At 41.5% G+C, this 25,409-nt stretch overlaps 2 protein-coding genes across 3 annotated transcripts in view; one reads left to right on the forward strand and one right to left on the reverse strand.

Annotated features, from left to right (window-relative positions):
- The first annotated feature begins 546 nt into the window (after positions 1-546).
- OPN1SW (opsin 1, short wave sensitive) lies at positions 547-3,499 on the forward strand. The gene is made up of 4 exons (XM_031041566.2): positions 547-973; positions 1,257-1,425; positions 1,798-2,026; positions 3,380-3,499. Exons 1-4 carry the CDS (start codon positions 622-624, stop codon positions 3,497-3,499), a joined length of 870 nt encoding a protein of 289 aa, XP_030897426.1. The 5' UTR covers positions 547-621.
- A 1,281-nt stretch (positions 3,500-4,780) lies between these two features.
- Positions 4,781-25,409, reverse strand: part of CALU (calumenin) — a 31,237-nt gene continuing 10,608 nt past the window's right edge. The window contains exons 3-7 of one of the 2 annotated variants that reach the window (XM_006745501.3): positions 20,359-20,552; positions 16,384-16,550; positions 15,011-15,071; positions 8,651-8,850; positions 4,781-7,184 (exon numbers count right to left, since the gene is read on the reverse strand). In XM_006745501.3, the coding sequence (XP_006745564.1) occupies positions 7,080-7,184; positions 8,651-8,850; positions 15,011-15,071; positions 16,384-16,550; positions 20,359-20,552 (727 nt within the window). In that variant the 3' untranslated portion in view covers positions 4,781-7,079. Of the gene's footprint in view, positions 7,185-8,650; positions 8,851-15,010; positions 15,072-16,383; positions 16,551-20,358; positions 20,553-20,625; positions 20,820-25,409 lie in introns of both variants that reach the window. The other variant, XM_006745500.3, reaches the window with a different exon arrangement.

Genomic DNA, 25,409 nt, shown 5'->3' on the forward strand with positions numbered 1-25,409 from the left:
GAGGCAGCCAGGGAGGACTTAGACTTCAAGCATTGTCCAGTTGCCCCTGTACTGATCTGTGAAGGCTGTTCACCAAGGTGCTCCCACCCAGGGTGCTCCCCATTCCCTGCCTCTTCTGTGGCCCAAGGCTGCTTCCCAGGCTGGCTGTGAGCCCAAGATCTCTGGAGAGGGAGACTTAGGGGGCACCTTCCACAAAGGAGCAGATGGGCACAGAAATGTATAGGGATGTAGTGGCGCCAGAAGCCAAACCGAAAGGCATACCCCTCGGGAGTTCCATTCAAAGGACACACACACACAAAGTGGTGGACACATCCCTGCTAAATATGGGTCAGCAACCCCAGGCTGCAGTGCGCAGATGCCTAGTCATTCCAGCACCCAGCACTGCATGTCGATTCTTTGAGCCCAATATTTTTATCCTCTCAAGAACACACAATCGGCTTTGGGGCCACAAAGGAGGTTTAGGTGGGGCCTTGGACATCTCTGATCTCAAAACTTTGTCCTTAGGAGGCTTAGGATCAGTACTGATCATTCAGGGAGCCCGAAAGGGGCTTTGGAGGGCAGGGGAGAAGTGGTGATGGGACGGTAATCTATAAGAGGAATCAGAGAGCGTGGGGACATCCCATGAGTAAGATGTCAGGGGAGGAGGAGTTTTCTCTGTTCAAGAACATCTCCTTGGTGGGGCCATGGGATGGGCCTCAGTACCACATTGCCCCTGTCTGGGCCTTCCGCCTCCAGGCAGTCTTCATGGGCTTTGTCTTCTTTGCAGGGACACCACTCAATGCCTCGGTGCTGGTGGCCACCCTGCGCTACAAGAAGTTGCAACAGCCACTCAACTATATTCTGGTCAATGTGTCCCTGGGGGGCTTCCTCTACTGCATCTCTGTCTCCAGCGTCTTCATCGCCAGCTGTCAGGGATACTTCATCTTTGGCCGCCACGTTTGTGCTTTGGAGGCCTTCCTGGGCTCTACAGCAGGTACTGAAGGGGAAGGAGACTGGGGGGAGACAAAGGACTGCTCCAGGATTGGAACCAGGGACCAGACTGTTGGGTTAGAGTGGGCCCCTAAAGAGGAGCCTGGGGAAAAGGAGTTTGGTGCTCTTTATCATTGGGTACAAAGTAGCTGGGACTAGAAGTTTGACCAAGTCCCAAACTCCACACCAACCATCAGTCCCCATGCTTGCTCCACCATCTGTATTCCACTCTGCCTGCCAGGCTGGGTGGGGCTTTCTACCCCAATTACCTTCATGTTTCACTACAGGTCTGGTGACAGGCTGGTCACTGGCCTTCCTGGCCTTTGAGCGCTACATGGTCATCTGTAAGCCCTTCGGCAACTTCCGCTTCAGCTCCAAGCATGCGCTGATGGTGGTCCTGGCTACCTGGACCATTGGTATTGGCGTCTCCATCCCACCCTTCTTTGGCTGGAGCCGGTGAGAGTGTAGGGCAGTGGTGCTGAGCTAGGAGCTCAAGCTGATGTGGGTGGAAAGAGTTGGGTATAACCTTAGTCTTTGACCTCTTATTTATTTATTTGAGAGGGAGTATGATGAAATGGTGTGAAGAGCAGGGCGGGGTCCTCTCTGCTCAAACGTGTGGCAAGAGATTCATGTGATCCCTTCCAAAGTCACAGACCAGAGAGCCATTCTCCATCCCACCTTCCTCAAGGAAGGAGAGCAAGAGGCCCTAGGCCAGAAGCTGGGACAGAAGAGAGGCAACTGGAGTGGATGCCCCCCTGGTAGGAAAGGGTGGAGAGGCGGGGAGTTGAGGGCCAGGGAGAAGAGAAGGTTTCTCTGTGCTCCGCCCAGGTCGCAGCCCAGCAACAGGAGTCAGAAGGCCGAGCGGGAGGTGAGCCGGACGGTGGTAGTGATGGTGGGCTCCTTCTGTCTCTGTTACACGCCCTATGCTGCGATGACCATGTATATGGTCAACAGCCGGAACCACGGGCTGGACCTACGGCTTGTCACCGTTCCTGCCTTCTTCTTCAAGAGTGCTTGTGTCTACAACCCCATCATCTACTGCTTTATGAATAAGCAGGTAAAGCTCTCTATTTACATGCCTATGAGACTCCAGTTCATAAGACCTGGTTCTCTTCTCACCAACACCTTTTGCTTCAGAGCACCTTGGACTCTACTCAAAAGGTTTCTAAGGGTGAACAAGGAAAGCCCTTGGTAAGCAGAGAGAGACAGGTGTGGTCATCGAGACAAGGTGATAGAACCCAGAGAAAACAGAACTTGAGCCCTAAAAATCAGGTTGCTCCAAAGGGCAGGATGAGAAGTGAAAGGGTTTTGTTTTCTTGAAAAACTAATAGACTAATCATTCCCCTAAATTCCTAGTCCTTCCACTTCACAAGTTCTTAATCCTTTCCCTTCCAACTTCCAGCCTGCAGGAGCATATGCAAAAGCACAGAAATCATAACACATGCATACATCTCTAACACAGTTTATCATCTGAAGGTACCGAGTGGCCTCCTATCCCAAATCCTGTATCTGAGCTGATAAAAACCCAAACTTAGATAAATCTAGGAGAGTTCCTGTCTTGTGGGGCAAACTCCCTGCTTTGAGAATTATTAACAGCTATTTTGTTTCCTCAGTCCACAGAGACGGATTCAAAACCTCTGGATGGAAACAAAATTGGCAACTTTCCAATTGGGAGCACCCTCTAATAATGGTGGGGTGTGTGGGCAGGCCTACTCCGGCATTGCTTTTCAGTGTTTTGATGAGGCAGGTGCTGCTTTGAGGTTTACCAACAGTCAAGTCTCTGAGCCAAAATATGTAGGGATTATTACTGTAGACCTAGGAGGAGCTCTAAGGATTGGGAAGATGTATTCAAAACCACCTGAGGAGGGCGCCTGGCTGGGTGGCTCAGTCAGTTAAGTGTCTGCCTTCGGCTCAGGTCGTGATTTCCGGGTCCTGGGATAGAGCCCTGAGTAGGGCTTCATGCTCAGCATGGAGTCTTTTTTTTTTTTGAATTTTATTTATTTATTTGACAGAGAGAGACACAGCGAGAGAGGAACACAAGCAGGGGGAGTGGGAGAGGGAGAAGCAGGCTTCCCGCGGAGCAGGGAGCCCGACGCGGGGCTCGATCCCAGGACCCTGGGACCACGACCCGAGCCGAAGGCAGACGCCCAACGACTGAGCCACCCAGGCGCCCCCATGGAGTCTGTTTCTCTCTCTCTGCTCCCCTCGCCCCCCACTCCCCGCTCATTCTCTAGTAAATAAAATCTTTAAAAAAAAAAACAAAACACGTGAGGAGATCCTGGGTATAAGGCATTGCACAAGGCTTTGGGGATACAAAGAATGAGATCTCTTTGCTCCCCACATTTCTTGATGTCACCTCCTCCGTACTGGTCTGCAAGAGGCTATCTCCAATTCTGTGCTTTCCTTCCAGTTCCAAGCCTGCATCATGGAGATAGTGTGTGGGAAGTCCATGACAGATGATTCTGAAATGTCCAGCTCCCAGAAAACAGAAGTCTCTACTGTCTCTCCCAGTCAAGTTGGCCCCAACTAAGGAGTCATATTGGCTTATTTGCAGCAACTAGGATTTTACATTTAGGGAAATTTCTTCTTTCTCTCTCAAAAACCAAACTACTAACAAATGCAGAAAAAGATGGGAAGGGTATAATGGCAATTCGGGGAGTCCACTTTCCAGTTTCCTACCATTCCTTTCCTACCCACAAAGCTACTGTTCCAACCAGGTCTACTTGAGACCACTCCAAAGGCCATGTCAACAATACTCAATTTTTACTAAGTGGCATCATTCATAGCACTTGGATAACTGATTTATGAGGCAACTATACAGGAGTATGGCGGATTTTTCAGTGTATGGATAATAATTATCTTCCTTCTTTGTAATTCTTTTCTTCCTATTGAGGATCTGTTCTGAGATGATACATTCTGAATTAGAACAAACTTAAAACACCTTAGAAATCAGATAGGGCGCCTGGGTAGCTCAGTCGGTTAAGCGGCTGCCTTCGGCTCAGGTCATGATCCCAGGGTCCTGGGATCAAGCCCCCAATCGGGCTGCTCAGCAGAGAGCCTGCTTCTCCCTCTCCCTGCTGCTCCCCCTGCTTGTGCTCTCTCTGTCAAATAAATAAAATCTTTAAAAAAAAGAAAAAGAAAGAAATCGGAGAGATATAAAGAAAAAACCAAAACCTTGAGTAGGCCCAAAATACGAGTCTGAAAGAACTTCTTTATGCCATCACTGCCAATAATCCTATAGTTCTGGCAGGGACAGCCATGTCCAGAAGCTCCTGAGCCAGCATGAATTATTCCAGGTGCTCCCCACCCAATTTGGCTAAACCTGTCTTAAGCTGCTTTAGTAAAGTTAATGGTTAATTCCCTTCATGTTCTCAAAATGACTGTGCACATCTTAATACCATTTATGAACTATACCAAAATGTTCAAAAAACTGTTTTACTTTATACTTTATGTTTCCCCTCTGCACCCCCTGAAAAAGAGCCTTTTTGAAATAAAAGTCAGAATAAATGCTGTGTGTACATTCAGGAATGGCTTGTGTTTGGTATCAGGTAATTATGTAATGAGCAGCTGGACTCCTCTCCAGTTACATGGCCCGAGGGAAGCAAAGAGGGGTTACAGCTGTAGTGGGAAAGACGCCAGAAGATTTCAGAAATAAAAAAGGAATGGCTAATCTGGGAGAAGGCAGAACTTCTCTGGGATGGGGAGGGAGTATCTTCTAGGAGACCTCCTTTTCTTGATATTTTACAGCACCCATCATTCTAAGTAAGAGTTCCATTTCTTAAGAGAATAAAGGAATACGCATACCCCACAATGAATGTAAACAGTTTTATTTAGAAACAGATAGGTACCTGTTTGCATTATAGAATATAAAACTTAGTTTACACTCTATAAAAAATAACCAGTATCCAAATTCAAGAGAGCTAGCATTCACAGAACACACAATGTGGGTGTGTAGCTACTGTTCACCAGCCTCAGGCTTGACTTAAACCAAAAAGATAATCCAGGGGGATCATTAGAGATTATTAGAGTATGCTTGCTGCTGAGCACCCAGCATCCAGAAGTTGCCATTTTAGCATATGAAGGTTTGCTTTCTAAGTGCGTAACTTTTAACATCAGGCCTGGGTTCTCTGTACCTAGTGAGCTGCAAGGCTCTCCTGCCATACAGTTCATGATGTGCTCTCTCTAATCCTGGGTTGCCATTATTATCTTTGATCTTCTTAATGATAAAAATGGGGAATCTGGAGAGCAGAGAATTTACATTCCCCTATATTGGGGTTAAAAAGAGTGTATCCACTCTCAAGAGCTCAATGCAAAGGCCAGGATCAAGTTACGTGATAATCTGGCTTTTTGCCAGGCCAAGTAGTCCACCTCAACATGATCATGGAAGACCAAAGGATACACCTAGGTTCAGATTATAATAATCACCCAGCACCACCTGAATGTATTATCCAGAAAGATACATGAAATAATAAAGGTTAGATATACATATATTTATCTTAGTAACCTGAGGGCTAAAAAAGTTTGGAATACAATAATTCTTCTCAAAAGAGGTCCATCTGTAAGAAAAGGACCAAAAAAGACAGAGTTTGTGTTACATAAAATATGGGTAAAGTGAGTTGGGAACAGAAGGCAGCTTCTTCAGCTCTTTCTACAATGTCCCTCTCTTTGACAAGGATTGGCAATCTGCTGATCCACGATAAACTTTTTTGGGGGCAGCGGGGAGAGGGGGCGTTGGGTCAAAGGCAAGAAGGTTGAACAATGGTCCTCAAACCAAAGAGTCCTCTCAGTAGGCCCTCTCATCTTTGAGTCTGAGTTCAAGCTCTTCAGCTGACACAGAAATAGGCCTGGTAGTAAGTGGTTAGCATTCTGAGGTATGAGGATCCCTGGTAAATTCAGCAGCATGTGGTTTTTGGAAACCAGCCCACAAGATAAGAACACTGCAACCAAGCTCCTAACTAATACTGCTATTTAACCACTGTCTGAAAGAGAAAGGGAAGAAAAAAAAAAAAAATCCCCAATACATTGGGAGGTTGTAAGCTTCATACAAGGTGGTCCAAATAATCTCTTTATTTCATCTCAGGGTTTCTTAAGAGAACCCTCATTTCAGTGATCATTTCTTTCGTTAAAGGCACTTTCAATGAAATGACATAATTGGAAAGGAGTACATTTTAACTATGTAGTGAAAGCAAGATTAATTCCTAGGAACACCTGGGGAAATAGGAGCTGAATGGGGCACTTACAGTGATTCAATAGGCAAGAAAGTCTTGAGCACTTCAACAGATGCACACCCAGAAAAAAGTGTGTGCCCTGAAAACACTTGTATTTTTCCCTTAGTTTTCCAGCTGTTTCTATGTATAGCTCTGTGAAGAGATCACATTCGCTACTTGATTGATTTTCAAGACACTGGCCCTAACTCTTCCCACCACAGCTGTGCTTGGCAAAATTAGCAAACAGCTAGTCTTACTGGGAAGAAAAAAAACTGAATGAAATCAAGTCGAGCCAAGCTTTCTGACAGCACAGGAATCTGTCCTTGCCCAGATAATGCCACGATCAATTGCTGGACTTAGAGCAACTGAATGGAATATGTGGCCCCTACTACTTATGAAACATACTTTTCAATAGGCAAGATTAAATGTTGTCTCTCTAAATATAATTGTGGGGCATATTTTTTTCCCTTTTCTCTCTCCTAAACATTTCTTATTGATCTCAGGCTTAAAAAATTAGTTAAGTCAGAATTACAAAAATTATATGGCAAGGGTTGAGAAAGAGTGAAGGGCTAACATTTGCCTACAAGCGTCAGTTGAGGATGTTGATCCTTCATATCATACTCCCAACCAGAGAACAAATATAAAAATAAACACACCATGTTATACATAATACAAAGTGTAAATCTACAAACACAAGTGTACTAATTAGAGTTGTTCCTCAGAAGCACAGTTCCTCCAGTGCCTCAAAGAGGAGGAGGAATGGGGACGGGATGGTTTTCATTACACCTTTTCAGGTCTTAAAGTTTGTATTAACAGTCTCAGTAGCGCAAACAATTTCATGTGAAACCAGAAGCTGTAAAAATAAATTACTTTTGAAGAAATGTGGGTTCTTCTGTATGCAGCTCAGAACTCATCATGTCGTACTAAGGCCTCACCAAAATCTGTGGCCTGGCTGCCCACAAATAAATCGTACTTGTCAACAATCTCCTCCTTGGTAAGCTTGCCATCCTGAAATTAGAGAGAAGAGTGAATCGAGGCAAAAACAATTTCCCATTCCAAATTTAGAAACACCGCTACAGAACAAAAGGGGTTAATCAGGATTTAAGATTCTAATTCCCACTAAATTAAATGTGAACTCAACCTTCACCCCCAACCCTCCACAACATACACACAAAGAGAGAAGAAAATAGCAATTAATACATTTTTCTTATCAAGAAAGTTAAAAGTGGAAGGACGGGAATAACACAGCTCAATAACTTAATGCATCAAGCAAAATGTGGGCCATCTCCTATGTATAGGTAAGAGACAGGAAGAACCGGGGAAAATATTTTAAAGTGAATCCAGTCATTGCCTAACAGGAACGATGAAATCTGCTAACATTCCCACACAGTCTTCACCCCCGCAATGCCCTAGCCACCAACAGATTCCAGACACAACCCCAAATGAAGGCTCAGACCTCAGCTCAAAAATTATCTATGCCGGATTCACAAGGGATGACCTTGGGAGTTTCCTTTTCTCACGTATCTCAGGACACAGCACCTGGCTACTGAAGTGACTGAAGCAAGAACTCAAAACAAACTGTGCCTTAAAAAGGCTCAGATGAGGGCGCCTGAGTGGCTCAGTCGTTAAGCGTCTGCCTTCGGCTCAGGTCATGATCCCAGGGTCCTGGGATCGAGTCCCACATCGGGCTCCTTGCTCGGCAGGAAGCCTGCTTCTCCCTCTCCCACTCCCCCTGCTTGTGTTCCTGCTCTCACTATCTCTCTCTCTGTCAAATAAATAAATAAAATCTTTAAAAAATAAATAAATAAATAAATAAAAAGGCTCAGATGATAAGACACTGCATCTGAAACAGAAGACTGGCCTAGATAGGAGAATGTTCAGAATACAACCTCCCCTCCCCAACACCTTTAGACTGATTTTCAGCTTACTCTAAGCACAGCATTAAAATTGCTGAAAAGGTGATGGCTTAGTGAGACTACCATTCTTTTTATGAAACAAATGCCTCATAATTTATCAAGGAAAATTTTAACAAGCTCGAGATAAATGCTGATTTACAACCCACTATAAAGAACTTAATTTTAAAAAGTGTATTTAAGAAGGAAATGACCAACTTTGAGCAGGCAAAATGAGCCTGCAATAGGTAAAAACACAAAGGAAGAAAAAAAAAAGCAGAGAAAATTTCCTGGGGATCCAAAGATAACAGATGACGCACGCTGGACACAGGCTATATACAGAGGCTCTTTTCTGAAGCCAAATGCCTCCAATGGTGTGAACACTGGGCAAAGGGATTTCTAAAATGAGATCAGATAGGTAGCACTGCCCTGTAAGTTTTCAATTGTCAACTTAAGATTTGTAGCAGACTTAGACCAATTAAGACTTTACATGCTCTATGTACCTCAACAGGAATGTTTTAGGCAATCCCCTACAAACAGACTTTGATCGCTACTAGGTTGTTTGGGCCTGGCCAGACTTACCTTGTTCTGGTCTGATTCATAGACTAGGTGCCTGGCTTCTGCCTCCGCATGATCATAGTCTGAGGGGAGGATCCAGTCTTTGGTCTCTTCCTTGTCCATCTTCCCATCACGATTCTTATCTCGAAACTCAACAAACTGTTCTCTTTCTGTCTTTACCCACTCTGGCTCATCAGCATTTCCATCATGGCTATACATGTCACCTGCATGCACAAACGTACATAATGCAAAAGGTGAGTTTGTCTTTTTCTCAAGACTGCCACGTGGTAATCTGGCTTAACTCTTCTTCCTCATCCATCTTCCAGCTCATCTGTCTGGAACCTAGTAGCAGTTACAAGGGTATTTTAGGTCCGAGGCCTTAGAAAGCAAGGCATTTTCCTGAGGCTTACTTAATGACCTTGTAACAAGAATATTTCCAACTGCTTAATGTCCACAATAGCCAAAATATGGAAAGAGCCCAGATGTCCACCAACAGATAAATGGATAAAGAAGATGTGGTGTGTGTGTGTGTGTGTGTGTGTATATATAGATATATATATATATATATATATCTACATATACACAATGGAATACTACTCAGCCAACAAAAAGAATGAAATCTTGCCATTTGCAACGACATGAATGGAACTAGAATATATTATGCTAAGCAAAATAAGTCAGAGAAAGACAAATACCATATGATTTCACTCATATGTGGAATTTAAGAAACAAAACAGATGAACATAGGGGAGGGGAAGGAAATAAAGTAAGATAAAAACAGAATGGGAGGCAAACCATAAGAGACTCTTAACTATAGGGAACTGAGGGTTGCTGGAGGGGAGGTGGGTGGGGGGATGGAATAATTGGGAGATGGGTATTAAGAGGGCACTTGATATAATGAGCACTGGGTGTTACATGCAACTGATAAATCACTAAATTCTACCCCTGAAACTAATAATACACTACATGTTAACTACTGATTTTAAATAAAAAAATTTTTTAAAAAGAATGTTTCCAATTGCTGATTGTAATATGAGTGCAAAGAGAATCCTTAGCCCTTAAGAAATGCAGAAATGGGGGCGCCTGGGTGGCTCAGTCGTTACGCGTCTGCCTTCGGCTCAGATCATGGTCCCAGGGTCCTGGGATCGAGCCCCGCATCCGGCTCCCTGCTCCACAGGAAGCCTGCCCCTCCCTCTCCCGCTCCCCCTGCTTGTGTTCCCTCTCTCGCTGTGTCTGTCATATAAATAAATAAAATCTTAAAAAAAAAAAAAAAAAAAGAAATGCAGAAATAAAGGGTAATGACGAGCAACCAGAAAGATAAATAACTTTTAAAAGATAGCTGTTCCCTACATTCCATTTCGATCCAAGGTAGCTAAACCTATTGCTATTAGAAAGGTGCTATTTTAGGGACGCCTGGGTGGCTCAGTTGTTAAGCGTCTGCCTTCGGCTCAGGTCATGATCCCAGGGTCCTGGGATCGAGTCCCACATCGGGCTCCTTGCTCAGTGAGGAGCCTGCTTCTCTCTCTCTCCCTCTGCTGCTCCCCCTGCTTGTGCTCTCTCTGACAAATAAATAAATAAAAATCTTATAAAAAAGGTGCTATTTTAAATTCTCAAGTAAACTTGAGAAGTGTGTGCTAGAAGCCCAAACTGTGCACAACCAATTACTAAGTATTTTTTAGAATGTACCTCTAAAAATGATGGGTATTTTCTTATATAGTCATAATGTCCATATCACATTTCACAAAATCAACTTTTGGTACTATCAAATACTCAGTCCAAATCTGAATTTCCTAATTATCTTTTAAAGTTGGTTTGTTCAGGAGCACCTGGGTGGCTCAGTCGGTTAAGCATCCGACTCTTGATTTCGGCTCGGGTCATGATCTCAGGGTTGTGGGATAGAGCCCAGAGTCAGGTTCTGTGCTGGGCATGAAGTCTGCTTAGGATTCTCTCTCTCCCTCTGCTCCTCCCACCAGCGCCCCCCCTATAAATAAATAATAAAGTTGGTTTGTTCAAATTACTTATATGAATGCTAGTAGGTAAGAAGTTGCTATGGTAAAACAAACAAAAAAAGAAGTTGCTATGGTATTTAAATCTTACTAGATTTATTTATGAGTTAAAGTACTTTAAAATTCAGTATTTACAACCAAGAGAAATTATTCTTTACAACCGTTTAAACTTCTACTTAGGGGCACCTGAGTGGCTCGGTTAAGTGTCTGCCTTTGGCTCAGGTCCTGGGATGGAGTCCTGCCTTGGGCTCCCTGCTCCAAGGGAGTCTGCTTCTCCCTCTGCCCCTACCTCCCTCCTGCTCTTGCTCTCAGATACATAAAATCTTTAAAAAAATATAAACTTCTACTTAAATACTGTAGATGCCAACTTTAAAATGTAAGGGAATACTGTTTGTCAAAATTCTTTTAGAATGATGTGAGTGAAGAAGTCTGAAGACTCCCGAGTTTACTACATCAAAGTATATGTGCATTTCACGCAAGCTATGGGAACATACCTTATATACGTCTAAATAGTTTCTAGCAGTTCTAAGCACAGGTAGTTATTTAGTCGTGATAAAGGTAATTCATATGTTGAAACCCACAAAGTGGGGGTGGTTCCAGTAGCACGGCCCACGGCACAAATCTGAACCCAAGCTAGCCTGCACTTAGGGGGTACACCACACTGCCAAAGAAATTTAACATACACCAGTCACAATTCTCCCAACTCAGCTTTAGCAGCTTACCTGACCCCAGAACACAAGACCTGCTAGCCCTATAAGGAAACCCCTGACCTTCTAGCCAATCACGCCCTGTTTCTGCGTTGCTTCTTCTCATGCCCAAAATCCCTTGGGAAAAGTGCTCCGCTGCTTTTCGGCACTGCACTCCCCAATCCATGGGCTGTTTCCCTTGAATAAAGGATAGACTCGTTACTAAGCTGTATTACTGTCATTTGACAGTTGGTACTGTCATTTTCCTGAGTTTGAGCGCTAAGAGTAGACCTACCTTTTTTTTTTAAACAAAGGAGGAATACCTGACAGCAGGACTTGCCAGTTTTCTCTATGCTACAGCACATTCAGAAAATGTAGTATTTGTACGATCCACTGGGCTAGTGCCCTGCCTTAGCTCTCCTGTGGGTCAAGAACTTTCACAGTAATGGGCGCCTGGGTGGCTCAGTCATTAGGCGTCTGCCTTCAGCTCAGGTCATGATCCCAGGGTCCTGGGATCGAGCCCCGCATTGGGCTCCTTGCTCCGCGGGAAGCCTGCTTCTCCCTCTCATATTCCCCCTGCTAGTGTTCCCTCTCTTGCTGTCTCTCTGTCTGTCAAATAAATAAATAAAAATCTTTAAAAAAAAGTAAGTACATTTTGGGGTGCCTGGGTGGCTCAGTCGTTCAGCGTCTGCCTTCGGCTCAGGTCACGATCCCAGAGTCCTGAGATCAAGTCCCACATCGGGCTCCCTGCTCCACAGGAAGCCTGCTTCTCCCTCTCCTACTCCCCATGCTTGTGTTCCCTCTCTCGCTGTGTCTCTCTCTGTCAAATAAATAAATAAAATCTTTAAAAAAAAAAAAAAAAAGAACTTTCACAGTACACACATGAGGAAATTCTGATTAGAGAGAGAATACATGTATACTTAAAAGACATACTTTCATTATATTTATTTTTTTTTAAGATTTTATTTACTTATTTGAGAGAGAGAAAAAAGCAAGCGAGGGAGCAAGGGGAGGAGCAGAGGGAGAGGGACAAGCAGACTCCATGCTGAGCCCAGAGCCCAACGAGGGGCTCAATCTCATGACCCTGAGATCATGACCAGAGCCAAAATCAAGAGTCAGACGCCTGAGCCACCCAGGCACCCCTTAAAAGACCTACTTTTAACAGAAGCTAGAATATACGACATAATGAGTACATTTTAAAGCTAGATAAGTAAAGATAACAATACTACTATAGAATTTTCTATTCAAAAAGGATTCAGTCCTTTTAATATAATCTGAGATTATGTTAAAAAAAGTTTTTAACTTTTAACTCGGCAGGGAGTCTGCTTCTCCCTCTGACCCTCCTCCCTCTCATGCTCTCTGTCTCTCATTCTCTCTGTCTCAAATAAATAAATAAAATCTTTAAAAAAAAAAAATTTTTTAGAGATACATAACCCAATGCTTACAGATGAAATGAGATGATGATTGGGATTTTCTTCAGAAAAAAAAAAAGAAGTAGATAAAGATTTAAAAGGACTGGCCATGGGCTGATGGCTGTTAGGGCTGGGCACAGGCACATAGGGGTTCATTATGCTATTCTATCTAATTTTGTGTATGTTTGCAATGTTCTATAACAAATTTATTTATTTATTTTAAAGATTGTATTTATTTATTTGACAGAGAGAGACAGAAAGTGCACAAGCAGGGGGAGCGGCAGACAGAGGGAGAGGGAGAAGCAGGCTCCCCACTGAGCAGAAAGCCCAACACAGGGCTCGATCCCAGGACTCTGGCATCAAGACCCAAGCTGAAGGTAGACACCTAACCAACTAAGCCACCCAGGAGCCCCTATAACAAATTTAAAGAATAAAAATATTTAACAGTATAACTCCGGGGACTTCTTATTAATGCTAAATGTAAGAAACAATGACCATTTGTTTATGATCTCTTTCCTCAACAGGGTACATCCCCAGAAACTGGAAGATACTGTTTGGGAGACTTTCAGATTTACAAAGCCCAGCATCCCCAGTGTAAAAGTGTTTACATTAGTTGATGATTTGCAAAAAAAAAAGCAACAAACATACATACACAGACTTGATAGTTTTAATAGTTTCAAAATACAATTCCTCTGCCCTTGGATCTGTATGATAGGGATGTAGAAAGAAATATCTCTTTATTTGACCTCAGTGCTTGATAAATGATGGTACATAACAGTTATAAAACTTAATTCCGGGCGCCTGGGTGGCTCAGTCGGTTAAGCGACTGCCTTCGGCTCAGGTCATGATCCCAGGGTCCTGGGATCGAGTCCCACATCGGGCTCCCTGCTCTGCGTGGAGCCTGCTTCTCCCTCTCCCACTCCCCCTGCTTGTGTTCCCTCTCTCGCTGTGTCTCTGTCAAATAAATAAAAATCTTTAAAAAAAACAAAAAACTTAATTCCTCTCCTCTGGAGGTTCAAATAAGTTCCTCAGTTTTAGCAATGAAGATAAAATGGCAAAAGACAAGAATGAAAGGATAAAATATTAAATATTTAAAGGTAGAAATAGTCAACTTTGAAACAGGCTCAGTAAATGCACCCAGACATTTATTTCCACTGTGCTGATGAACTCCGTTAAAAATAATCATTTTGGTTAAAAAAAAAAAAAATCTATCTTCTGCTCGTCCCTCTTTCTCTAAAAAACTCAAAACACATCATTGAGTCTTTGAAGAACAGAATGGTAAATATTCAGGGAGTAATTCAACTGGAATAACCCTAGATATAAATAGCAAGTATAATTAGATAAAATCTGAGAAAAGAAATAACTTGTTTAATTCAAGGGACAGGTGAAAAAAAAAGGAGATAGAAGACCTAGACAGAAAACACAAACAGAAAACCATGGAAAGGAGCAAAGAAAGGCTCTAAAAGAAATCAGCAACTCGTGGTCGCTTATTCACCCACCGATCTCTTTTATTCTATTCCCTATCTTCTTCTCTTGGGTTTCCTAATGCCAGCCTAGGCTCCCTGCAACTCTTTACTGTCAATTCCACAGGCATCTGGGATGTACTGTATCACTGCTATCCAATATGGTAGCCCCTGGCCACACGGAGCTATCAAGAACTTGAAATGTGGCTGGTCTGAACTGAGATGTACTGTAAGTGTAAAATATGCTTTTGAAGACAGTATGGAAAAAAATCCTTAATTTATATGGATAACACGTTGAAAGTATAGTATTTTAGAATATTAGGCTAAATAAAATACATTATTGAAAATAATCATGTTTTGGGGCAACTGGGTGGCTCAGTCGGTTGAGCATCTGCCTTCAGCTCAGGTCATGATCCCAGGGTCCTGGGATCAAGCCCCATATCGGGCTCCCTGCTCAGCGGGAAGCCTGCTTCTCCCTGGGCCTCTACCTGCCATTCCCCCTGTTTATACTCTCATTCTCTCTCTGTCAAATAAATAAAATCTTTAAAAAAAAAAAAAAAGAAAAGAATCATGTTTTAACGAAACTTTTTTTTTTTGATGTGGCTATTAGAAAAGTAAAAATACATATGTGGCTCACATGTACATTTTGATTGGACAGTGCTGCTACAGATACTTTATCACGACCCACTATTCCTCATACTGGTCTGGCCTTAATGATGTGCTACGAGTTGACCCATGGGGTAAATTATTTCTATGGGAAAACACACTTCCATAGCTTCTCAGCTTCTCCTAGGAAAAACAGTAGAAACAGACTTACCAATATACTCTTCAAGGTCTATGAAACCATCAGCATTCTTATCTATATCCTCCATTGTTTCCTAGACAGAAGAGGAGACAAAGTTAGTATGTGGATGAAATTTAGGCAATGATTTAGCATTCATTAAAACACACACACACAAGGACGCCTGTGTGGCTCATCAGTTGGGTGTCTGCCTTGGGCTCAGGTTGTGACCCCAGGGTCCTGGGATCGAGTCCCACATTGGGCTCCTTGCTCAGCTGGGAGCCTGCTTCTCCCTCTGCCTACTGCTCCCCCCGCTTGTGTGCTCTCTCTCTCTGACAAATAGATAAATAAAATCTTAAACCCCCTCCCACCACACATATGTATATGTGTGGGTATGGTTAAACCATAGGAAATTGCTGTTTTTCTAGCTAAAAAATGGTAAAACATTACTTGTTTTTTATGCTTCAACCCAAAATAACTACAAATCTTCTTGGAGGAACACTGGTACACTGTTTAAAAAATGACCTATCCCACCAAGCCCACAATGATGTGGAACAGCCCTAGTTATGCTGACGTCATTCTAACAGTCACAGGAAATGTGACTAATATGTCTATAGCTATAGTCTATGTTTTGTTTACAAAACTATAAAGTCCATGGTTTATGTTTTATTGGTAACTGCCTTCTGTGAGAATTCTTCAGTATTACTGTTATTAGTGTCTGATCACTGGCTACAGAACATTTTTATTTTTATTTATTTTTTTTTAAAGATTTATTCGACAGAGAGAGACAGCGAGAGAGAGAACACAAGCAGGGGGAGTGGGAGAGGGAGAAGCAGGCTTCCCGTGGAGCAGGGAGTCCGATGGGGAGCTCAATCCCAGGATTCTGGGATCATGACCTGAGCGAAAGGCAAACGCTTAATGACTGAGCCACCCAGGTGCCCAACGGGACATTTTTAAAAACAGGATTTTCCTGGGGTGCCTGGCTGGCTCAGTTGGTACAACATCCAACTCTTGATCTCAGGGTCATGAGTTCAAGCCTGACGGTGGGGCTTAGAGCTTACTTCAAAATAAAAGCAAGCCAGGGGCACCTGGGTGGCTCAGTTGGTTAAGCCACTGCCTTCGGCTCAGGTCATGATCCTGGAGTCCCCGGATTGAGTCCCGCATCAGGGTCCCTGCTCGGCAGGGAGTCTGCTTCTCCCTCTGACCCTCCCCCCTCTCATATGCTCTCTCTCTTTCTCTCTCTCATAAATAAATAAAATCTTTAAAAAAAAAAAAAGATTAAAAAAATAAATAAAAAAATAAAAGCAAGCCATTCTCCCAGATACAGAGTAAAGAATAAAGAGGAAAAATAGTATAAGCAACAAAAAGAGAAACTGAGTTTCCATTGAGAATCACTGCTCTCCACCAACCTGCACTACTATATCTTTCATGTAGTCATACTCCTCAGGGTGCAGGAAAGCTGTGAATTCCTCCTTTGTGGCAATGAGGTCTCCATCCTTGTCTGCCATTTTAAACCTCCGCTCATCTCTAACCATCATTTGTTTATAGTTAAATCCATCATCAGGGTCTGGATCATCTAGAAAACAAAATGTTTAAGTCCAATCTTAAGACTGCCACAAAACATGAAAATGTGTGGGCTGAGGAATCAATTTCCAAGAAAGATAAACCAAGCAATGAAGAAATAACAGGTAAAATCGTAACAGTGTGAAAACATTCTGGTAATCAAAGTCAGATGCAATGTAAATGCGTGCCACTCCAATGGAACCCTGGCTCCTTAGCTATGTGACCTATTACATGACGCTTCGCTGTTTTTGGTGTTAAGGCTACTAGAAGGTTCAAGCTTTCTGGTTATATCTGAGAGACAGTGGTAGTCTAAAGCCATACAATTTGGGTTTGAATCCTAAACTCTACCACCTCCTAACTGTGTGACTGTGTGCAAGTAATTTAATTGTGCTTCAATCTACTCACCCGAATAATGAAGATAATAGTGGTGCCGGCTGCACAGGGCTGTCAGGAGTTGTGAATGAGCAAATAAATCTAAGTGCTTAGAACAGTGCCTGGCATAGAGTTGGCTCCCCAATAAATGTTAGCTATTGCTATTTTTATTAACATTAGGCTCCCACTGAGAAGCTAGATATCAAAGGCCTCCTATCTCATATTAAGGCCACTCTGATTCAAACAACAGAATATTACCCTCTGAAAGATCACACTTTAGTTTTTTCAGCCAACTCAGAGATCTACCATGAGTCACAAGTACTGTTTGCCACCCCCTCCCCCCCATTTATGTAAGATTCTAGAACGCAAAACTAATCCAGAGTTACAGAAAATAGGTCAGGGGTTGCCCAGAGATAGGGGATGGGGAAGGTGAGCAGGATTATAAAGGGACATGAGGAAACTTTTTGGGGTGATGGATATATTCATTTATCTTGATTGTAGTGATGGGTTCACTGGTATATACCTATGGCAAAACTCATCAATTGTGCATTTTAAATATGTGCAGTGTACTATTTGTCAATTATACCTCAATGAAGCTGTTACAAAAATTAAACATTAGATTACAACCAAATTGAAGTTGGACCTATCCATCTGTTAGGATGCTGAACTACATAAGCAGTAGTTATTTAGTCTCTACATAACAATCTAGAAGAATAAAATTCAGTTTGTTTAAGTTGAAAAAATGTGAAGGAGTTATCTGTAGGAAAAACAAAACAAATGAATAAAAAAACCCTGATTCAATCTGCTGTGTGGACCAAAAGGTAACATGTGAAGATATTATGAATGTAAAAGACACCACATTAAAGCTAAGAAACAATTTTTCCTACAACACATCCATCAGATAAAAAAAAGATATGGCACTAGTTTTATAAAAAGACCCTCAGGGGCCCTTTAACAGTAACATCACACTGCTGATTTCTGATATAGAGTTCAATCCTTCCATACTTTAAGCACAGTTTTGAAAACAAACTACCGCTCCATTTTGAGAGTTGGGCAGTTTGAAGCTTCATTCTTCGTTAAGTGTCAAAATTCAGTAAGACGGCTTGTTGAATCATGAGTATACGTGATACTCAAAACCGTAACAGGTTGAAGATGGAGAATTTAAGGAAAATACACCACTTTTTTAAGATACTAAGTCATCTTTCTAAACAAAGTTTCAGTCCTAACTACACAACAAAAATAAAGATAATAGAAGGGGCGCCTAGGTGGCTCAGTTGTTAAGCGTCTGCCTTCAGCTCAGGTCATGATCCCAGGGTCCTGGGTTCGAGCCCCACATTGGGCTCCCTGCTCAGCGGGAAGCCTGCTTCTCTCTCCCACTCGCCCTGCTTGTGTTCCCTCTCTCACTGGCTGTCTCTCTCTCTCTGTCAAATAAATAAAATCTTAAAAAAAAGATAATAGAAGACAACTTATATATTAAGACTAGATTCTTAACAAAGAGCCCTCCTCACTGCCTTAGGGTAAAACATGGTGACTGCAATCATGTAGCCTGATAACATGCACATACATAAAGATGAAAAAGGAAGACAAAAAACTTTTATTTTTAATAACTAAACTCATGTGTTTGCTGTCATTGCTTGGAGTGCCAGATCTACCCTAAGTACCAGTTTACTGTGCTATCCAGCCTGCATCATTTTGGGTAGGCTCTTGATCTAGTTTTGGTATAGCCGGAATGGATCTTAGTATTTCTTATTTCACTTGTGGCAGAGACAGCGTTAACCCTCCTTTTGTGGAAAGCAGATTCATTAAGACAGATTTTAATTAAAAGCTAAGATTATTTATGCCTGAACTCAAAAACTGAATCAAGAACATACTCTCACAAAAATCCCCTCAGCACTTCTGTAAGCGACCTCATTACCCCAGCACTAACCACCCACATGCCTTGAGGGAAAGATGCCTTATAAAGATATTGCTTCTCTAGCAAGTGCTTCAGCTTATGCAGTCTCAGTAGAAATACCCATTACATTGAATCATTTGACCTATGAGAGCAGAAGAGCTCTCAACAGATTTTTATGCACATAATCATACAAAGAGTTTAAGATTCATTCTGGATAGCAAGTGAGTGCCTAGGTCTGAACGGGAGATTTATTAACACACCATTTTGTTTAGATCACCAATAGCCTACCCTTCACTCTATTTTTATAAGTCCAAATAAATCAGGAGGGTGTTGGCTTTTAGCCAGAAAGCAAGAAGCATGGGGTGCCTCTCCATCTGCATTGACTTTTTAATACACATGTTCTTAATTGGGTGAAGGATATGTTTGGTTCTTGGCTAAGTGTCAAGCATGAAGAGAGACTGCCACTTTAGTCTTAGGAATGAGAACAAGCCCAACACAGAAATAAGTCTCTTCACTAGAAATGCATGCAGTCCTGTAATTAACACAGACAGCTGGCTATCCAGTAGGGGAAACAGACCATTATACACTCACTGCTTGTTAATCAGTGGTGGAGAATGCCTGCTTTAACCCAGAAATTTGCCTAATTTCCAGGATAGAAATGCAAGAAGTAACACTTATACATTCTTATCTCAAATTGTAACCAAGTAGAGGAATCTCACTAACAAAAACATCCTAAGTCATCAACTCTGTAAGATTGCCACCTAGCATTCAGCAACAGGCAAGTGTAATAAGGAAAAGAAAATTACTAACAGGTGGCCCAAGCACACAAGCTACCTAAATCAACAGAAAGCAATCAAAGTCACATTTATTTGCCTTGAAGCATTTGCATAGCAGGCTGATAAACTCATGTGCCAGAGAAAACAAATGGGAAATTTTCATTTCTAAACTTCGGTAGGCAGACATACTAAAATAAAACAGTTAAATTTTATCAAGGAAAGCTATTATATTTGATATTTATTTTATTAAGGAAAGACAGTAATCTTCCTATTCTCACCAGATAAAGGAGTCTAATTTGGTTTGAATTTCAGGTCCAATACTTTAAAAAAAATTTTATTTAAATTCCATTTAGTTAATATATAGTGTATTATTACTTTCGGGGTAGGATTTAGTGATTCATCAGTTGCATAAAACACCCATCAGGTCCAATACTTTAATGTGACCATGTCAAGAGACATCTCAAAGTCTCTTGCTTTGCATTATTGAAACAATGCAGCCTTTTAGCTGAGATCTACCCCAAAAAATGGTCTCTGAGGGATCACAGAAAGAAAAATTGGTAAAATATCTGAAATGCTAAAGATGTAGAAGATGCCAGACCTTAGAAAGCCAAAATTAAATACTTAATATACACATTTAAAGTTAATAAAATAAAGGGAAATCAGTTCAGCACTGGACTATTTAAAATAAGCACCATTTCTTCCTTTCCTTCACTGTGTGACCCATTTGTTTCTTTGACTCAAGACCACAGTCTCTATCAGGTTGACATCTTGCCCCTTACCCAGGTAAGTGCCATAAGTCACGTTTCTGTACTCATCCCAGGAGATTAAGCCGTCTTGATTCATATCAAATTCGTGCCATTGGTTTTCAACATTGTCATATATGTATTTCTTCTGGGCATGCTTAATCCAGGATTTCAGCTCCCCCTCCGTCACAAACCCATCTTTATCCACGTCTATTTTATCTACAATCATTCTACAAGACAAAACAGTTACGTTTCAAGGTGCCAGCTCCATAAGGCTTTTTCCCCCAGATAGTAGGGACCTACCTAAAACGTAGCCGTAGGTGGCATTTTTATACTCCTCCCAGGAAACGAGGCCGTCCTCATTGAGGTCATGCCCCTTCCACTGTCGCTCTACATCCTCGTAAATCCAGCGCTTTTGTGCAAATTTAATCCAGTCTTTGAGCTCATCCACAGTGACAAACCCGTCCTTGTCGCCATCTATTTTACTTACAATCTTTCTGTAGAAAATGCAGAGAAATCCAGCAAGAGGTTAAAGGGACACAAGGCTCTACACCTAGCCAGGCGTGTGCTGTAACTAGAGGTGTTGCCCAGGGCTAAAGCATGGACATAAAAAAAAGTTTCCAAAAAACCTTCCAGACAAGCAACTGAAAATATTTCTCATAAATGGCCTGTTACTGGTCTGAAATGAGCCATCCAGATAAGACAAGCACAGTCCATGGCTGGTGCACTTACATGCAAAAGCAAACCCAGGCAAGCAAACCCAGTCTCATCCCTTTAGACCCGGGTAGGTTACAGCCAGCGGCCAGAATTCAGGAGTGAATACCCATCCCTATCTGGATTCTCCATTCTTTGTATCAAAAAACACGCAAATCTTTATGTTTTTCTTTATTGCTTTTAGGAGAATCTCAATTTCTTGGTAAATAATCACAATCACTGATACGGTTTTCTAAAAAATTCAAAAATTTAAACCAGACTTTTAATGCAGTTGCTTTAAAAAAAAAAAGGAACACTTTTGTTAAAAATATAAAGATACAAAGATAGTTCTGGGATTACTTATATCTCAAGATTTAAAAACAGAAACCAAAAAACCAACACATACACACATACACACACACCCCCAAACAGAGGGGAAAAAAAATCCACAAAGTTACACAAAGCCAGAAGGACAGACGCATGCTTATTCTAAAAAAATAGCTAGCAGCTAATTATACATTATGTTGGACTTTCACATATAACCACAAAAACAGAGAACTCTGAGGAAATGATGTGGTAAGAATGTCTGCCCCGACATATGTGAGCTTAGGAGAATGTTAATAAGCTGAGAGGGTGAGGATACAGATGATAAAGCAAAACTACAAAGCTAAAGAATCAATATACTTCACTCTTCATGAGCTTTTCTTCCAGGTTTGCCATCTCAAGTTTAACTTAAGAATTTTGAAATATGTGCATGACATGAAAACCTCTGAAGATGTAACCACTCATTTATAGAGGCACAGACAACCTATGTAAAGTCACCCAAGTAAGTAGCCCAGTTTGGAATGGGAACTTCAAATCAAAACATCCAAGAGGGGGCGCCTGGGTGGCTCAGTCATTAAGCGTCTGCCTTCAGCTCAGGTCATGCATGATCCCAGGGTGCTGGGACTGAGCCCCGCATCGAGCCCCGCATTGGGCTCCCTGCTCTGCGGGAGGTGTGCTTCTCCCTCTCCCACTCCCCCTGCTTGTGTTCCCTCTCTTGCTGTGTCTCTCTCTGTCAAATAAATAAAAATCTTAAAAAAAAAAAATCCAAGAGATTTGAAATCTTGGCATACTCCTATGCCCTATTATTTGCAGGATTGAAAAAGACTGTCACTTGGTAGCAAATGTCTTTTCCCACTATGCATTTTATGAATACAACATTGGAAAATGATTAAAATCACAGAGTACTAGTGACACTATGAAAAGAGATTCATCTTGATATTTGGTATGCTGTTAGCCTTAACTGTCTAGTACTTAAACTCTGTAATTTAACAAGCATTTTCCTTCAGGGAATGTGTAATCTAGCTTTTGCTCTAAAATGTTAATAGAGGGGCGCTTGGGTGGCTCAGTCGTTAAGCGTCTGCCTTCAGCTCAGGTCATGCATGATCCCAGGGTCCTGGGACTGAGCCCCGCATCGGGCTCTCTGCTCAGCGGGAAGCCTGCTTCTCCCTCTCCCACTCCCCCTGCTCGTGTTCCCTCTCTCGCTGTGTCTCTCTCTGTCTTAAAATAAAATCTTAAAAAAAAAAAAAAAAGTTAATAGAAAAGGTAAAGCAGTAAGAAGCTATATCTTAAATACCCTCCTCTATCTACATGAGCATAAGACAAATTTTTTTTTTTTTTGCAACTTTAACCCTGGAGAGTTTAAAAAAATATTAACACATTAAGTTCTACCAGTATTAAAAACCTGCATTATCTAAAATGGAACCCAGTTTATATCCAAATGGTATTGACTACCAATACTGCCACTGTACCGTTAAGAAAAAAAGGGTAAGGTATCAGAATGCCTCCCAGTCTCAAAGGAAAATTGTAAACTATTATAAATAGCCTGAAGAGAAGGATCATTCAGATAAAGAAGCATATGACTGCTCAAGATGGGCTTTTGTTAATGAAGTTGGCTGAATGCCACTCTATTTATTCCAACAGAAATATCTCAAATGCTTTAACACAGAGGTTGGCAAACTTTTTCTGAAAAGGGATAGATAGTAAATATTTCTTATTTTGTCGGCCACATATGGTTTGTCACATATCTCTACATTTTAATAACCATTTAAAAATATAAAAGCCATTCTTATCTTGCTGGCCATCCAGCCTGCAGGCAGCTGTGAAAGTACACTGGAAGTGGGTATGTCCTATTTTAGGCACTAAGCTCTAAACTCTGATCTTTTAAAGCCTGTGCAAATTTATGGAGCTAATGGTGGTGTTTTCCTGTGACACTGAAGAACCCTATAGATGTAGTTATGATGCCACCAAATAAACATTTCAGGATAGACACAATGTACTTAGTGGACCTTATGTTATTTCTCCTAAGAGGTAACACATGCCTCTACATTTCAAGAGTCAAAATGCAAATCCTTTCTGTTTGTTGTTGTTGTTTTTTAAGTGAACCTGAGTAAATAGGCTCCAGGAGGATTCATAATATTCCTGAAATTTTTAGCATGCAAAATTTAATACATATTCATATATGTACTTTTCTGAGGTAGAGTCCTTTGCTTTCCTTAGACTCTCAAAGGGGTTTGCCTGTGATGATGAACTGCTCTAGTTCATTTCTAAGGCAAATATACCAAGGGTGAAAACTTTTAATATTAAGAACCACCACCTCAAAACAAATAAACCTCATCTGAAGGACACATAAATGAAAATTAAGTACACTTAAGACTTCTTCGGGTGGCAGGGGGAGAATACACACATAAGAAAAAATGTTCTATTTGTCAACATTCTTAAGAAAAAGGGAAAACTATATTAAATGTTTTTAGATATTACTGAAGATTTTAAAATAGTAGTGAATTTTTGCAACTACAGGTGTAAACAATGATCTTCTCTCCTAATCACTTGTCTTCTATATAGGCAGAAGGGGTGGGGTGGGGAATCTGTTGTCCCCAACGTCTGGTGTGCAGTCACCTATCAAAACAATGTTTAGAAATGCCACAATGAATCAGTTTAAAAAAAAAAAAAAGAAGAAGAAAGTTCATCTGGAATCCTTGCTTCCATAGTACATCACCTTATTTCTCATTATCTCCAAAATTTAGAAGCAAATAGTATTCATTCATACATTCTATGAAAAGCATTATTTTAACCATCTTATTCTAATCAAATACAGAGTCTGCTCATGTGTTGACCTTTTGCTATTTACTAACGACAAAAAGGAACATTCTCTCTACTGACAACTGCTAGCAGAGCTATTCCACTACCTGCAGAGAGCCAGAATATACTGACTGACACCAAGGCTAAAGGCCCTTCATTATTTAAGAGTAATTCTGTGAAGAGCCATGTGCAGACCCAAATGTGGGTCGGACATGCACATTATTAACAGGTAAGACATGAAGACCAAAACACCTTCATGCATCCCTATTTTTAGCCCAAATGTTAGCACAGTTAGAAGATTAAAATTAAAAGTGAGCGTGGTCTCTTAAAGTTAGAAAAGTAACCTAATAGAAGACTGACTCTTTAATGTATTTGTTTTTTTCTATTTTCAAATGTTTGAAGATAGTTTCTCATTCTACATAGCAAAATCTTTTGAGTATTTCTGTCAGTGTTTAAGAATAAAATATTGTACCCTTCAGTTAGCAGATAATCCAATGAAAGGATAAAATAAATTTATTCCGAAGTATCACCCAAAACAAACTTTGTTATGTCTTTTTTAAAAAACATTTTATATATTTATTTGTCAGAGAGAGAGCGCACAAGCGGGGGGATGGCAGGCAGAGGGAGAAACAGGCTCCCCGCCGAGCAGGGAGCCCAACGTGGGACTCGATCTCAGGACCCTGGTATCATGACCTGAGGCAAGGGCAGACGCTTAACCGACTAAGCCACCCAGGCGTCCCTCTGTAATGTCTTCTACTCATAGGACTATCCATGATGACAAAATACTTTTGGAAATTCTTATGTGGTACAACTTTCCAAACAAATCTCTTAAATATAGTTCAGAAAGTTACACCAATGGTGCTCATTAAGGAGAAAATGTTCACTAAATTAATCCGCATTTCCTCAAAAAGCAAGGCTTTGGATGAGCCAAAAAAAAAAAAAAAAGACATTCCTAGATCCTCAGAAATAATCAACTGGGATTCCACCAAATCAACTCACTAGGTAAAAAGATGCCTCCTGAGAGCCACAGAACCCAACTATGGCCCAGCTGTTATTAAAACAGCAACTCACAGGGGCACCTGGGTGGCTCAGTCATTAAGCGTCTGCCTTCAGCTCAGGTCATGATCCCAGGGTCCTAGGATCAAGCCCCGCATCGGGCTCCCTGCTTGGCAGGAAGCCTACTTCTCCCTCTCCCACTCCCCCTGCTTGTGTTCCTGCTCTTGCTATGTCTCTGTCAAACAAATAAATAAAATCTTAAAAACAAAACAAAA

The sequence above is a fragment of the Leptonychotes weddellii genome, chromosome 12, assembly GCF_054177405.1.
Source record: "Leptonychotes weddellii isolate Sample4059 chromosome 12, ASM5417740v2, whole genome shotgun sequence".
NCBI classification, from domain to species: domain Eukaryota; kingdom Metazoa; phylum Chordata; class Mammalia; order Carnivora; family Phocidae; genus Leptonychotes; species Leptonychotes weddellii.